The sequence below is a fragment of the Erpetoichthys calabaricus genome, chromosome 9, assembly GCF_900747795.2.
Source record: "Erpetoichthys calabaricus chromosome 9, fErpCal1.3, whole genome shotgun sequence".
NCBI classification, from domain to species: domain Eukaryota; kingdom Metazoa; phylum Chordata; class Cladistia; order Polypteriformes; family Polypteridae; genus Erpetoichthys; species Erpetoichthys calabaricus.
Genome location: NC_041402.2, coordinates 187,729,834 through 187,744,579, shown reverse-complemented (window position 1 = coordinate 187,744,579; position 14,746 = coordinate 187,729,834). Strand labels below are relative to the sequence as shown.

The window sequence follows — 14,746 nt, the reverse complement described above, 5'->3', positions numbered from 1 at the left end:
CCCACAGATATGTGAGTAGGGGGAGTGGGGGGGTCCAAAAATGAAGTCATGGGAAGTGAAAGCTGCCCCCTTCTGAACAAATAAACGCAACACCAAGCAGAAGATTAAGCCACCAGCAGGAGGAGCTACTGTGCTACACAAAGGATCTGTGAGCCAGGAGGAAATGGGGGTCCGCACTGGAGGTCCAGGGGCTGAACTGGGGACAGGGACAGAGGCTCCCTTGAGTGAGTGATCATTTCTCCTGACGCACCACCAGGGTGCGCTGTAACACAATGAAGGGCCCAGCAGGACTTCACTGATTGGACAGGTGGCTCAATAAGCCAGTCTTCTTCATATGGCGCCTTTCACAGAAAGCGCCCTCTTGAGGCCCCTTATGGAGCAACAGGAACACAATAAAGACGTTTAAGGTGCCCATCTAACAGCCCACAGCAATGAAGAGGGTGCAGTCAAGATGCCCACCTGCCCCATAGATCCAATCAAGACCACCAGCCCCACCATTTTGCTTTGTACTTAAGAAGCTGGGCAAAGGGCAGATGGGATACTTAACTGTAAGAGTCGTTTGTCAGTCTTCGTGGTGCCAGAGTCGGGGTAACTGAAGGAGGCCCATAGATGGCAGTTGCAGGTGCATTTGAGGTCCTGGGCACAGAGCTTGGTGTTATGGCAATGGGCACCGGGCATGAGGGACGCTGGCAGCCCTGCAGGGTGATCGGCTTGGGCAGGTGCATACAGAAGAGCGGGCTGAGGGGCTGCTGGACAGCCTGGCCGATGCAGGACACCATTCTGGACTGGACGCCGTAGCCACAGGAGACTGAGCACTGCAGGAAGGAGAAGGTGGGTGACAGCATTAATCATTGGGGAAAACTGTCATGGTGGGCAGTGCAAGAAATTCGGGGGGGGGGGGGGGGGGACATGTAATTAATGAAAATGTTGGCATGGGACAAGAAAGATATATGAGCTGGCCGGCTTCATGAGCGATTATCGGTGCCCTATCTGAACAGCTGGCATGGTGTAGGTGATCAGTACAGTACTGGCACCAGGTCTTTTATGAAGCTGGTACTCTTTACCTTCATTCCAGCATTACGCTCAAAATTCCCATCCATAGATGCAATGGCCACTGGGCCATTAAAGGGTTGGCATGTGCACAGGGTACAGTGAAAATAGGTGCCCTGGCACTCTGTGCGAGGAGATCATAACCCCTCAGCCCAACTTTTATAAATTAATCATTTAAATATGGGCATGGGTATGGCTTGCACAGCCCTTCCAGCTTCCTAACGCCACAACCTTACCTCCGTCCAGTTTTGAGCCTCCCAGCTGAAGGGGCACACGGTGATCATACAGGGCACAACAGAAGGTGGTTTCTCTGTCACGGGGCACCTCGCTTCATCCACCTCAGTGTCCACTCCCTGGTGGAACTGAACGCAGGCCACAATCCGCTCGGCCACTCCGAAGCCGCAAGATGAGGAACAGCTGGTGGTTTCAGACGCTTTCCATCTGAGAGAAAAGCAGGAAAACAGAGCAGCGATTAGGCAGACCAGCGGGCACCCGGGCATGTGAGCTGTTCAGACTGGATGGGTGGGTTCAGACTGAGCCACAGGCGGCTGGCACTGATTTGCACATCTGATGGGGTATCAACCTGGAGATGAAGTTCCTTATGCTTGGTGGGACTGGCATGACATTATTTGAACGTGGTGGGCTAACTGGAAATGAGGTGGGTGTCAGTTTGGGAATGAAGCTGGAAATGAACTTCCTTTAAGCTGGAGGTCATGAGCTAAAGTCGTGTGAAAAAGTAAGTACACCCCATGGAAATGGGGAAAATGTTGTGGTTTGGGGTTTGGCAGTTTGTGGAGAAAGTGATGCCATCAGACTGAAAGGTGACATGGAACCGAAAAATCCACCAAGGAATGGCTCAGAAAGAAGACATTGAGGGTGATGGACTCACTGAGTCATTTGAATCCCATTGAAATGCTGCATGTGGTATGGGGGGTGGGGGGGTTTGTTGTGCAGAACATGTAAGAAACCCCACAAAGATCTGGGGTGGTCAAAATGTGATTGAGTCAACATCAGAGACTGGTGGGCAGCTCTGCAAAAAACACCCACAAGAAGTCATTTCTACTAAAGGGGATAAGGCCAAGGGTGGGCTTACTTTTTCCCCCATTAGACTGATTGATATTTTGGTCGACTCAGTGGTCCTTGTGTTTTCAGTCAAGTAGACCATTTTTATCACCTGTAGGCCCTGGCGGCCTGGAGATCCACTGTTTGCTTCTTCAAATAGTTGAAAATGTCCACAATTTCTGTGGGGTGCACTTACTTTTTCACACAGCCGAACCTTGAGCCTAGTGGGCTGCTTGGTCTCAGGTGAAACTCCTTCAGCCTGGTGGCCCTGGTTGGAAGAGTAGTGGGCTAACTGGACCTGTTTGGAAATGAAGGCCCTTCAGCCTACAGCTAGCAGGGGTTTCAGGGTTACTTCCCCCTCTAGTGGCCGCTTTTGGAAGTGCTTTTAGGAACTTCTTAGGAGTTACATGCTTTGACACTCTGAGTCTCTGCAGAGAAAATACCTTAAAACTGCTGCTCTTTTCTTTGCGTATTTCTAGATTTTTCTCGTTTAGGTTTTGGCTGTTATTTCCGTCCTTATTTGTTTTCGTTTTACTTTTATGTGCATCTCCGGGTTCTCCTCTGACCTGTCAATTCTGAGGCTGGACACCTCTAGTCATTGGGTATGTCAGACCTCCCAAGTGCAGTTGCTGATCTCACTGCACGTCAGCTTACTGGCCGTGTCAACTGTATGATGACTTCCCAGCACGGTTGGGCCCGCCCCTTTTCCTTGACAGCCAATAGCGTGCTGCCTGCTGGAGCCAGTGCTGCACAAAAGGGTTAACCGGCACGGCAAATTCAGCTTCAGACTCTGCTGTTTTATTCTGCTTTTCCATTCTGCTGTGGTACATAAAACACACAACATCAGGCGGACGAGCTCCTCTTCTCTTTGTGTGTTCCTCATTCTTCACTTCCATGTATTGTACTTCCAGCTGAGCACTGATTGGCTGTCGGCTCTCATGCACTCAGAGCCGCCACTACGACTGAAGACAAAAATCAAACCTGTTTGAGTGGTGAGTGGTGGACAAGCTGGAGGGACTCGCTGGGTACGCCAGACTACATGATCGGCTTTACGGGGCCATGGCAACTGGCTAAAGGGGCGCTATATAGAAAGAAAGACCACCTGGGTGGGCAGACAGCAGTGCCACATCCCACAAAAGGCTTCCGGCCGTGGCAGGGCCTCCTCCTGGGCTCCAGCATCCCTGGCACAGTAAATATGTAAATGAAGGCCACGGCTGAAAATCGCAGAGAAAGTCGTGTCACGTGACGTGGCCTTCACTCTTGCATTACAGCTTTGTTAATTTATCGTGGACTTCTACATCCCAATTCCTTCTATAATAAATGAAAAAAAAAAATGGCTGGCATCTGAGCGTCCCTTCAAATTTCCCTCTCACCTGGGTGGGCATGGCTCAGGGTTGCACGTCTCCAGTTCTTCGGGTTTGGACATAGTCGAGCACTCCTCATTCGGCAGCACCTCCTCACTGCCGTCCCCGTCGTGCACGCAGTACAGGACCCTCCTCATCAGCCCACCGCCACAGGAGGCACTGCAGGCTCCTGACTGGTAGCGCCACCTGTGGAACAAAAAGGTAAGTATGAAGTCCCGAAAACCTAAGAGTGGGCCTTGTGTGATGCTGCCAGCGATGACGATTTAGCCGTTCGAGTGTCCAGAGATGGGAGTTGGTGCTGAAGGAGGGTCAGTGTTGCCCCCCTGCATGGAGTCCTAGTCATGGACTTTTTGTCAGGACTGGATCTTCGTTTGGTGGTGTAACAGACGGCCGGGACGCCCTGGAAGGATGGGGGAAGGCAGCTACTTTGGGACACTGAGGTACTATGATGGCAGATTCCCTGGACTGTAACGGTGCCCCCTGAATTCCTGCAGGTCATCATGGGACATGGAGTTTGCTATAACAGCCCTGCTGGGTACCATGGGTGTCACCAGAGGACACTGTGGGAAGACAAAGATGGGAGATGAGTACTAGTAGGTCATCAGAACGAGATGATTAAAAACTTGAGTTCTCCATCTGACCCGGAAGTGCTGGCAGGTCACGTGGACGGAAGAGCAGAAGCACTTCTGGGTCGGGCAATTTATAGGGGACTGTTGAGAACCCAGCCAGCGCACCCTGAGTCAGGATGAGGTGGACAACGCTTGCTGGGTGGAGAAAGAGAGAGAAGATTTGAGTGTAGGGTGTACTCTAGCCTGTTAATCTGAGGCTGTGGTGCTTGTATAAGAAGAGAATAATTAAAAACAACTTCTTAGTGAGTGGGTAGCACAGTGATGCAGTGGGTAGCGCTGCTGCCTTGCAGTAAGGAGACCTGTGGTTCACTTCCTGGGTCCTCCCTGCGTGGAGTTTGCATGTTCTCCCCGTGTCTGCGTGGGTTTCCTCCCACAATCCAAAGACATGCAGGTTAGGTGGATTGGCAATTCTAAATTGGCCCTACTGTGTGCTTGGTGTGTTTGTGTGTGTCCTGTGGTGGGTTGGCACCCTGCCCGGGATTGGTTCCTGCCTTGTGCCCTGTGTTGGCTGGGATTGGCTCCAGCAGACCCCCGTGATCCTGTGTTCGGATTCAGCGGGTTGGAAAATGGATGGATGGATTCTTAGTGAGTGAGCAAGTGAATAACCACCGAGTGGTAACAGGGACTACTAAGGAGTTGCTGAGGGAGTTGGAAATTGTAGAGAGAGAAGAGCTGCTGAGATTAAATAGGCTGAAATCAAAAAATCACCAGCAGCAGATCAGATTTACCCTCGAGTTCTTAAGGGGGCTGGCGAGTGCAGATAGAAACCCTAGACACGTATTTATAGGAAGTCACTGCACACTGGAGAGATTCTGAAGGACTGGAAAATGTCAAATATCATCCCGTTATATAAAAAGGGTGACAGGGAAGATCCAAGCCACTAGAGGACAGTAAGCTTGACTTGCATCAGAGGAAAATTAATGGAAGGAATTATTAAGGATAAGATTGAGCAACACCTGGCAAGGAGAGGACAGTCAGTGTGGGGTCAGACAAGGGAGGTCGTGTTTGATCAACATGCTAGAATTCTATGAGGAGGCAACAAAAGGATACGACTAAAGTGGAGCAGATGAGATTATTTATCTTGACGTTCAGAAAGCATTTGATGAGGTGCCACCTGAGAGGGTGGCCATCAAACTTAAAGAAGTGGGAGTTCAGGGTGTGGGTGCAGAATTGGCTCAGACACAGGAAGAAGAGGGTGATGGTGTGAGGAACCTCATCAGAATTGGGTGACGTTAAGAGTGGTGACCAGCAGGGGGCAGTGCAGGGGGCGGCTGTTATTTTTAATATATAGAAATGATTTGGATACCTGCGGTGGGCTGGCACCCTGCCCGGGGTTTGTTTCCTGCCTTGTGCCCTGTGTTGGCTGGGATTGGCTCCAGCAGACCCCCGTGACCCTGTGGTTAGGATATAGCGGGTTGGATAATGGATGGATGGCTGGATTTGGATAGGAATATAAGTAACAAGCTGGTTAAGTTTGCAGATGATACCAAGATAGGTGGATTAGCAGATAATTGAGAATCTGTTGAATCATCACAGAGGAACTTGGACAGCACGCAGGCTTGAGCAGATTTGTGGACGATGAAATTTAACATCAGTAAATGTAAAGAATTACACATAGGAAGTAAAAATGTGAGGTTTGAATACACAATGGGCGGTCAGAAAATCAAGAGTCCACCTTTATGAGAAGAATTTAGGAGTTGTAGTGGACTCTAAGCTATCTATCGACTACCAGACAGTGTTCTGAAGCCATTAAGACGTAATAACAGAATGTCAGGTTATATAGCGCCTTGATGTGTGCAGTACAAGTCACAGGAGGTTCTGCTCAGCCTTTATAACACACTGGTGAGGCCTCATCTGGAGTCCTGTGTGCAGTTTTGGTCTCCAGGCTACAAAAAGGACATAACAGCACAAGAGAAGGTACAGAGAAGAGCAACGAGGCTCATACAGGGCTACAGAGATTAAATTTATTGTCAGTAAATGTAAAGTAAAACATGTAGGAATTTAAAATGTGAGGTCTGAATACACAATTGCAGGTCAGAAAATTGAAAGTCCATCTTATGAGAAGGATTTAGGAGTCGTAATGGACTCTAAGCTATCAACTTCACAACAGTGTTCAGAAGCCATTAAGAAGGCTAACAGGCTGTCAGGTTATATAGCGCCTTGATGTGTGGAACACAAGTCACAGGAGGTTCTGCTCAACCTTTATAACACACTGGTGAGGCCTCATCTGGAGTACTGGGAGCAGTTTGGGTCTCCAGGCTACAAAAAGGACATAACAGCACAAGAGAAGGTCCAGAGAAGAGCGACTCGGCTGATTTAGGGGCTACAGGGGATGAGTTATGACAGAAAGATGAAAAGGAGATGAAGAGGAGACCTGACTGAAGTGATGATGAAGGGGATTAGTCCAGTGGATCAAGACAGTGACTTTAAAATGAGTTCATCAAGAACACGGGGGCATAGTTGGAAACTTGTGAAAGGTAAATTTCGCACAAACATTAGGAAGTTTTTCTTTACACAAAGAATGATAGACACTTGGAATAAGCGACCAAGAAGTGTGGTAGACAGTAGGACTTTAGGGACTTTCAAAACTCGACTTGATGTTTTTTAGGAAGAAATAAGAGGATCGGACTGGCGAGCTTTGTTGGGCTGAATGGCCTGTTCTTGTCTGGACTGTTCTTATGTTCTAGCGCTTTTACTTTGTGTCCTGCGTGTCTGTCTGTTGGGTTTAAGGGGTTACAATGGCCCCTAGCATCCACAGTGGTCCACCCCCCCTTGCCCCCTTGCCTCTTCTATGTTCAGATTTTTGATTGCTAATTTTGCCAGATCCTCACTAATTCACAGTTCGGGTCTTCAGGTGTGTCCTGGTCGGCCCTTCACATCCCACCTCACCTTGATGGCCCCTTAGTTTTGCTCGTCCAGGTCTCTGTCTGCCTTTCACATCCATCAGTTCCATGTGTGCCACCACATCCCCCATTTCTGTATGTGTGTGATTGCACCTTGTGATGGACTGGCACCTCATCCCGGGTAAGTTGCAAGAAGAGACTTTGTCACCCTATGACACTAAACTAGATAAGCAGGTTCACATAATGAATGGGTGGATGGACATCTTTGAAGGAAGAAGGTGACTCCATAGTGCCGACCAGATTGTTTACCATCCAGCACTGGGACTTTACCTCGCAGGACAGGGACCAGCCTGACAGCTCTCCCGTTCGGTGGGTTTGGGCAAACCGTCACAGACAGACTCCAGCTGGCCGACCATCGCACTGCTGGTCATCCTCACACAGCGCACCGTCCGCATTGCCATTCCTTGACCGCATGAGGCACTGCAGGGACCAAAAGCTTGGACTTCCCACCTGTGGGCCAGAAGAACAAACATGGCAGCCCTTTTAGATTCAGAACATAAAAACCTGGGCATTTTCCTCAAAATAACTAGTGAGGGCCAAGGTCCAAGGACATCTGTGTGACACTAGAAGGGCACCATGCTGCTGGCTGGAGCTGGAAGAAGCACACGTGATATTCACCGTGTAATGTGCTATTTAATACTAGCAACACGCGGACCTCCAGGCCACCCAACTCCAGGTTCCAGCCCCAATATTTTGCGTGTTCCAGCAGTTTGCCATGTCACATGTGCTTGACACTTAGCAGATGCCGCCTCTCTCCTTTATCTTTCAACTATGGCACCTTCTCTTTGTATTTGTACCCGTGTCTGATGACTTTTTCACATATTACACTAAATAGACAAAAGTATTCGGACCCACCTCTTAATGATTGAATTCAGGTGTGCCAGTCAGCCCCATTGGCACAGGTGTATAAAGTCACACACCTGGCCATGCAGTCTCCAGTTACAAACCTTTGTGAAACCAAATGGGTCGTTGTGGAGACTCCAAGCGTGGTACTGTGATAGGATGCCACCTTTGCAATAAGACAGTTTGTGAAATTTCATCCCTGCTGGATATTCCACGGTCAGCTGTACTGTATGTGGTGTTACTGGAAAGTGGAACCATTTAGGAACAACAGCAACTCAGCCACGAAGCGTAAGACCACGTGAAGTCACAGAGCGGGGTCAACGACTGCTAAGGTGCATGGTGTGTAACACTTGCCAGCGCTCTGCAGATGCCCTAGCTGAAGAGCTCCAAACTGTTGCGGCAGGAGCTTCATGGAGTGGGTTTCCATGTCCAAGCAGCTGCATGCCAGCCACACATCACCAAGTCCAATGCCAAGCATCGGATGGCGTGGTGGTAACGTGTTCTGTGGAGTGACGGATCACACTTCTCTGTTTGGCAGTCAGATGGGTGAGTTTGGGTTACCTGCCTGACTGCATTGTGCCAAGGGTGAAGTTTGGTGGAGGAGGGATGATGGTGGGGGGTTGTCGTTCAGTGTTTGGGCAAAGCCCCTTACTTCCAGTGAAGGGCAATCTTAACGCTTCAGCATAGCAAGACATTTTGGACAACGCTATGCTTAGTGGATACAGTTGGGGCAAAGGCCCTTTATTAGTCCAGCATGACTGGGACCCCCGTGCACAAAGCAAGGTCCATGATGGGTTTGGTGTGGAAGAACTTGAGTGGCCCACCCAAAGCCCTGACCTCAACCCCACTGAACACATTTGGGATGAATGAACTGGAGATGGAGATTGCGAGCCAGACCTTCTCGTCCAATATCAACGCCTGACCTCATAAATGCTCAACAGAATGAATGAACGGGCACAGATACCCACAGAAACACCCCGACATCTTGTGGAGAAAGAGGGGAAGCTGTTAGAGCTGCAAAGGGGGGGGGGGGGCAACTCCACATTAAAGTCTATACATGTGAATGCAATGACATTAAAGTCCGTGTTGGCGTAATGGCCAGGCGTTCCAATACTTTTGTCCATATGGTGTATCTCAATAAATTAGAATATCATCGAAAAGTTCATTTATTTCAGTAATTCAATTCAAAAAGTGAACCTCCTATATTATACAGATTCATTACACACAGAGTGATACTGTATATTTCAAGCGTTTCTTTCTTTTCATTTTCCTGATTATGGCTTACAGGTAATGAAAACTCAAAATTCTGTATCTCTGAAAATTAGAAGATTACAGAAGACCAATAAAAAAAAGATTTTTAATACAGAAATGTTGGCCTACTGAGAAGTCTGTCCATGTAGGCCCTCAAAACTCCTTTGGCATGAATGACTGCATCAATGTGGCGTTGGCATGGAGGCGATCAGTCTGTGGCACTGCTGAGGTGTTATGGAAGCCCAGGATGCTTTGATCGCAGCCTTCATCTCGTCTGGATTGTTGGCTCTGGTGTCTCTCATCTTCCTCTTCCTCACTTAAGCCCAGTAATGCACACCATGGTCATTAAACCAGGTATTGGTACTTTTGGCCATGTGGGCAGGTGCCAAGTCCTGCTAGAAAATGAAATCAGCATCTCCATAAAGCTTGTCAGCAGAAGGTAGCACAAAGTGCTCAAAAATGTCCTGGTAGACAGCTGACTTGATAAAACACAGTGGGCCAACAGCAGCAGATGACATGGCTCCCCATATCATCACTAACTGTGGAAACTTCACACTGGACCTCAAGCAACTTGGATTCTATGCATCTCCGCTCTTCCTCCAGACTCGGGGACCTTCGACTTCCAAATGAAATGCAAAACTGACTTTCATCTGAAAAGAGGACTTTGGACCACTGAGCAGCAGGCCAGTATGTTTTCTCCTCAGTCCAGGTAAGACGCTTCTGACGTTGTCTCTTGTTCAGGAGTGTCCTGACACAAGGAATGTTGTGACAGTTGTAGCCCATGTCCCCGATATGTCTGTGTTTGGTGGCTCTTGAAGCGCTGACTCCAGCCGCAGTCCACTCCTTGGGAATCCCCCACAAATTCTTCACAATCCTCTCAAGGCTGCGCTTCTCTCTGTTGCTTGTCCTCCTTTATCTGCTGTCACATTTTTTCCTTCCATTCCACTTTCCATTAATCTGCTTGGATATGAAACTCTGTGAACTGCCAGCCTCATTACAAGTGACCTTTGGTGGCTTAGCCTCCTTGTGGGGGGTCTCAGTGATGGTCTTCTGGACAACTAGCAAGTCAGCAGTCTGATGGTGTGGCCTACTGAGCCAGACGGAGAGACCATTTCAACCCTTTGCAGGTGTTTTGGGTTAATTAGCTGAGTGGAGTGGGACACCAGGAGTCCACAATATGGAACTCGATCACAATCTTCTAATTCTCTCAGATACTGAATTTTGAGTTTTCATTAGCTATAAGCAGCAAAATGAAAAGAAATAAATGCTTGAAATATATCACTCTGTGTGTAATGAATCTGTATAATATAGGAGTTTCACATTTTGAATTGGGTGGCACAGTGGGTAGCGCTGCTGCCTCACAGTTAGGAGACCTGTGGTTCGCTTCCCGGGTCCTCCCTGCGTGGAGTTTGCATGTTCTCCCCGTGTCTGCGTGGGTTTCCTCCCACAGTCCAAAGACATGCAGGTTAGGTGCATTGGAGATCCTAAATTGTGCTTGGTGTGTGTGTGTGTGCCCTGTGGTGGGCTGGTACCCTGCCGGGATTTGTTCCTGCTTTGCCTCACAGTAAGGAGACCTGGGTTTGCATGTGGGTTTCCCCCCACAGTCCAAAGACATGCAGGTTAGGTGCATTGGCGAATCTAAATTGTCCCTGGTGTGTGCTTGGTGTGTGGGTGTGTGGCTGGTGCCCTGCCCGGGGTTTGTTTCCTGCCTTGTGCCCTGTGATGGCTGGGATTGGCTCCAGCAGACCCCCCATGACCCTGTGTTAGGATATAGCGGGTTGGATAATGGATGGATGGATGAAACGCACTATATGATAGATAGATAGATAGATAGATAGATAGATAGATAGATAGATAGATAGATAGATAGATAGATAGATAGATAGATAGATAGATAGATAGATAGATCGGGCAGGTCGCCAGCAGACACAGGGAGAACATGCAAACTCCACACAGAGAGGACCCGGGAAGTGAACCCAGGTCTACCCACTGCGCCACCGTGCCACCCTGCCACCCTAATTACAGTATATATACATCTTTACTTCTCTCTAAGTGTACTTTAACTGGGATCGAGTTGTGCCATAAACCCAAGTCAAACAGAGGACCTCGTGAGATGTGCTGCATAAATAAAAATGGTTACTGATTACTGAGGAGGGCACGGCTCCGGGTTGCAAGTCTCCTGTCTCGTCTCCGGCCGGCTTGTCTCATCGCACAGCTCCTCTAACATCGGGTTCTTGCTTCTGTGCTCCACACAGACGTAATGGATCTCTGATAGCCCTGAAAAGAAAACCCAGGAGTTCAGAACGCGAGTCGTTTTCAATCCCAACTCCTCCTCCTCCTCCTCTTCCTCTGTCTTTCCTCGACACTCCTGGCTCTCCTTAACTAAGCATGTCACCGGTGGAGTGAAGGTGTGAGGAAGAGGAGGGCAGTCTCATCTGTTCCTGACACTCGAGCCTTAGCTGCACAATCTGTCCCCAGCACACTAACAGCACACAAACTGCTAACTTTGTGAATGTTGACAAAAAGTAAAACGTCAGTCACCTCCACCACAGGTCTCAGAGCAGGGTCCAGTCACAGGGCTCCACACGTACACAGGATGCTCTTCAAGGTAGATGGGATCCTTAGACTTGGTCATCTTAAACTGGACGGCCTAAGAAATGAGCAAGAATAGCAAAACATTCAGCATTACAAAATGTCAGGCCTGCTGGGACTGGGAGTCCCAAAGCACTTCTAAAAATGGCCACTAGAGGGGGAAATCCCATCCAAAAACCCTGGCAAGATGCAAAAAATGGGCGACGCAGATTCTTCTGAAAATTAAAGATTTATTATCACAAGTACATGAGGTTCCGATGAGCACACAAGGGAAAAAGGAGTTGGCAGAAAGGGGCAAAGTCAAAGAACAGAGGAAAATGGACACAAATGGTCCAAAATGGTCCACAATCTAATGAATCGAAATGGCAAAAAAAAAAAAAAAAACAAGTAACACTCACCACATGCCACACACATTCGAAACAAACCACCTGGAACTGTGGGAGACCCTCTGGATTTAGAGAATGGAGGGCAGTTCCGGGTCCGCCTTTTGGGGGACCACCCATAAAACACATGGAACATAACAGAGGGCGCTTATAGACAGACAAAACCCAAAATTAAGTAAAATGAACATAATCAACACATAAGGACCTACAATGTGATTCTGAACCCCACCCTGGCAGAGACTTGACAATTCCAGCGACTGGCCGTCAACCTTTTTGGTGGCCATTGAGGACTCACCTCAGAGCTGTGCCAGCTGTCCCAGCCAACTGGACAGACACTGACCACACAGGGCAGGAATTCCAAGGGCTTCTCTGCTGAAGGGCACAGCGCGTGGTCCACCTCAATATCTGAGCCGTCAACAGACTGGACGCAGATGGACGTTTGGGGAGTCACACCTGGGCCACAAATAGCCGAGCAATTGCCAACATGAGACACGGACCACCTGGGGACAGACATCAGAGATCACAAATGACAAAGGACAAGAGTGTACAGAGGACATTGGTCAAGGCAGGATGTGCTCTCAGTGACAGTAGATTTTCAGCAAGTGAAGATGATCCTCTGGGATGGTGTGTCATAGAGAAAGAAGTCCAATGCAATAATCATGGTTGACACGACATAAATGACAGTTAAAGGCACTATATAGAAACAAAGACCACTCTAAAGTCCCTCCTGAAAGATCACCTGGGTGGGCAGGCAGCAGTGCCACATCCCTCAAAGGCTTCCAGCCGAGGAAGATGTCCACAGTCTTCATCGGGTAGGGCCTCCTCCTGGGCTCCAGCATCCCTGGCACAGTAAATGTGGAGGGGCAACACACCTCCGCCACAGGTGGCGCTGCAGGGACCCTGATCTTGAGCTCTCCAGCTGGGGGGGAAATAACCCAAAAAAAAGAAGCTTAGCATTTAGGAATTCCAAAGATGGACAAGGAGGTCATACTTTTATAGTGACAGTCAAAGATGGAAGCGAACTGAGATGTGACTGATTTATTATACGGAAGTCGTAGGAGTGAGACGAGCAGCAAATACAGAAAAGGTAACTGAAGGGCTTCAAACAAAATATTAGAAATAAGACAAAGGGAAATCATAGAGTGAGAGTGAAGAACATCGATGATCAGTAGAGACAGTGGAGGGGAGTCGGGGGGAGAACTTGGAGAACTGACTGCAACTCAACATCAGCAAAACCAAAGAACTGCTTACTGACTTCCACCACACCAATAAGTCTCTAAGTAGGGTCACTAATCAGGGAGTGCGTGTACAGGTGGTCCACTCCTACAAGAAGTTAGGGGTCCCCATCAGTGACAGACTGGACTGGTCTCATAAAACAGAGGAACTATAGAAGAAAGGGCAGAGCAGGCCCTTCTTCCTTAGGGGAACACCTTACTTTAATGTGGGCATTGACGTCCTTCACATCTTCTGTGATGACCACTGTGGTGTGCTGGGCTGGTGACATCACATCAGGAGAGGACCACCAAATTAACAAGCTAATGAAAAGAGCAAGGCTCAGTTACAGGACACACTCAGGACCCCCTGGAGGTCATAGCAAAGGAGAAAATGAAGAGAAAACTGAGAGCCATCATGAACAATGCTGCACGTCTTCTCTCTGACACAACAACACTGAGGACTTTCAGCCAACGCATCATTCAGCAGAAGTGTGTCAAGAAAGTACTGGGGGGTCCTTTATACCAACTGGGACTCACTGGGACTGGGAATGCCAAGGCAGAAGTTTCCGTATGTTTAATTTTTTTCCTTTTTAGTCATTCTGGAGTGTGTAGAGATCATAGTGTGTGTGTCTATCTATCTATCTATCTATCTATCTATCTATCTATCTATCTATCTATCTATCTATCTATCTATCTATCTATCTATCTATCTATCATATAGTGCCTTTCCTATCTATCTATCTATCTATCTATCTATCTATCTATCTATCTATCTATCTATCTATCTATCTATCTATCTATCTATCTATCTATCTATCTATCTTTTATATAGTGCCTTTCATCTATCTATCTATCTATCTATCTATCTATCTATCTATCTATCTATCTATCTATCTATCTATCTATCTATCTATCTATCTATCTATCTATCTATCATATAGTGCCTTTCCTATCTATCTATCTATCTATCTATCTATCTATCTATCTATCTATCTATCTATCTATCTATCTATCATATAGTGCATTTCCTATCTATCTATCTATCTATCTATCTATCTATCTATCTATCTATCTATCTATCTATCTATCTATCTATCTATCTATCTATCTATCTATCTATCATATAGTGCCTTTCATCTATCTATCTATCTATCTATCTATCTATCTATCTATCTATCTATCTATCTATCTATCTATCTATCTATCTATCATATAGTGCCTTTCCTATCTATCTATCTATCTATCTATCTATCTATCTATCTATCTATCTATCTATCTATCTATCTATCTATCTATCTATCATATAGTGCCTTTCCTATCTATCTATCTATCTATCTATCTATCTATCTATCTATCTATCTATCTATCTATCTATCTATCTATCTATCTATCTTTTATATAGTGCCTTTTCTATCTATCTATCTATCTATCTATCTATCTATCTATCTATCTATC

The 14,746-nt window shown here is 47.4% G+C and overlaps 1 protein-coding gene across 2 annotated transcripts in view; it reads right to left on the bottom strand.

The window, feature by feature from the left end:
- Positions 1-14,746, bottom strand: part of adamts13 (ADAM metallopeptidase with thrombospondin type 1 motif, 13) — a 570,965-nt gene that overhangs the window by 504,823 nt on the left and 51,396 nt on the right. For both annotated transcript variants that reach the window (XR_007935899.1, XM_051932281.1), the window contains exons 20-27: positions 12,817-12,996; positions 12,373-12,577; positions 11,644-11,752; positions 11,250-11,379; positions 7,279-7,458; positions 3,486-3,662; positions 1,287-1,491; positions 548-815 (exon numbers count right to left, since the gene is read on the bottom strand). Coding sequence is in view for 1 of the 2 variants with exons in the window: in XM_051932281.1 (XP_051788241.1) it covers positions 548-815; positions 1,287-1,491; positions 3,486-3,662; positions 7,279-7,458; positions 11,250-11,379; positions 11,644-11,752; positions 12,373-12,577; positions 12,817-12,996 (1,454 nt within the window). In the remaining variant the exon portion in view is untranslated. The remainder of the gene's footprint in view (positions 1-547; positions 816-1,286; positions 1,492-3,485; positions 3,663-7,278; positions 7,459-11,249; positions 11,380-11,643; positions 11,753-12,372; positions 12,578-12,816; positions 12,997-14,746) is intronic.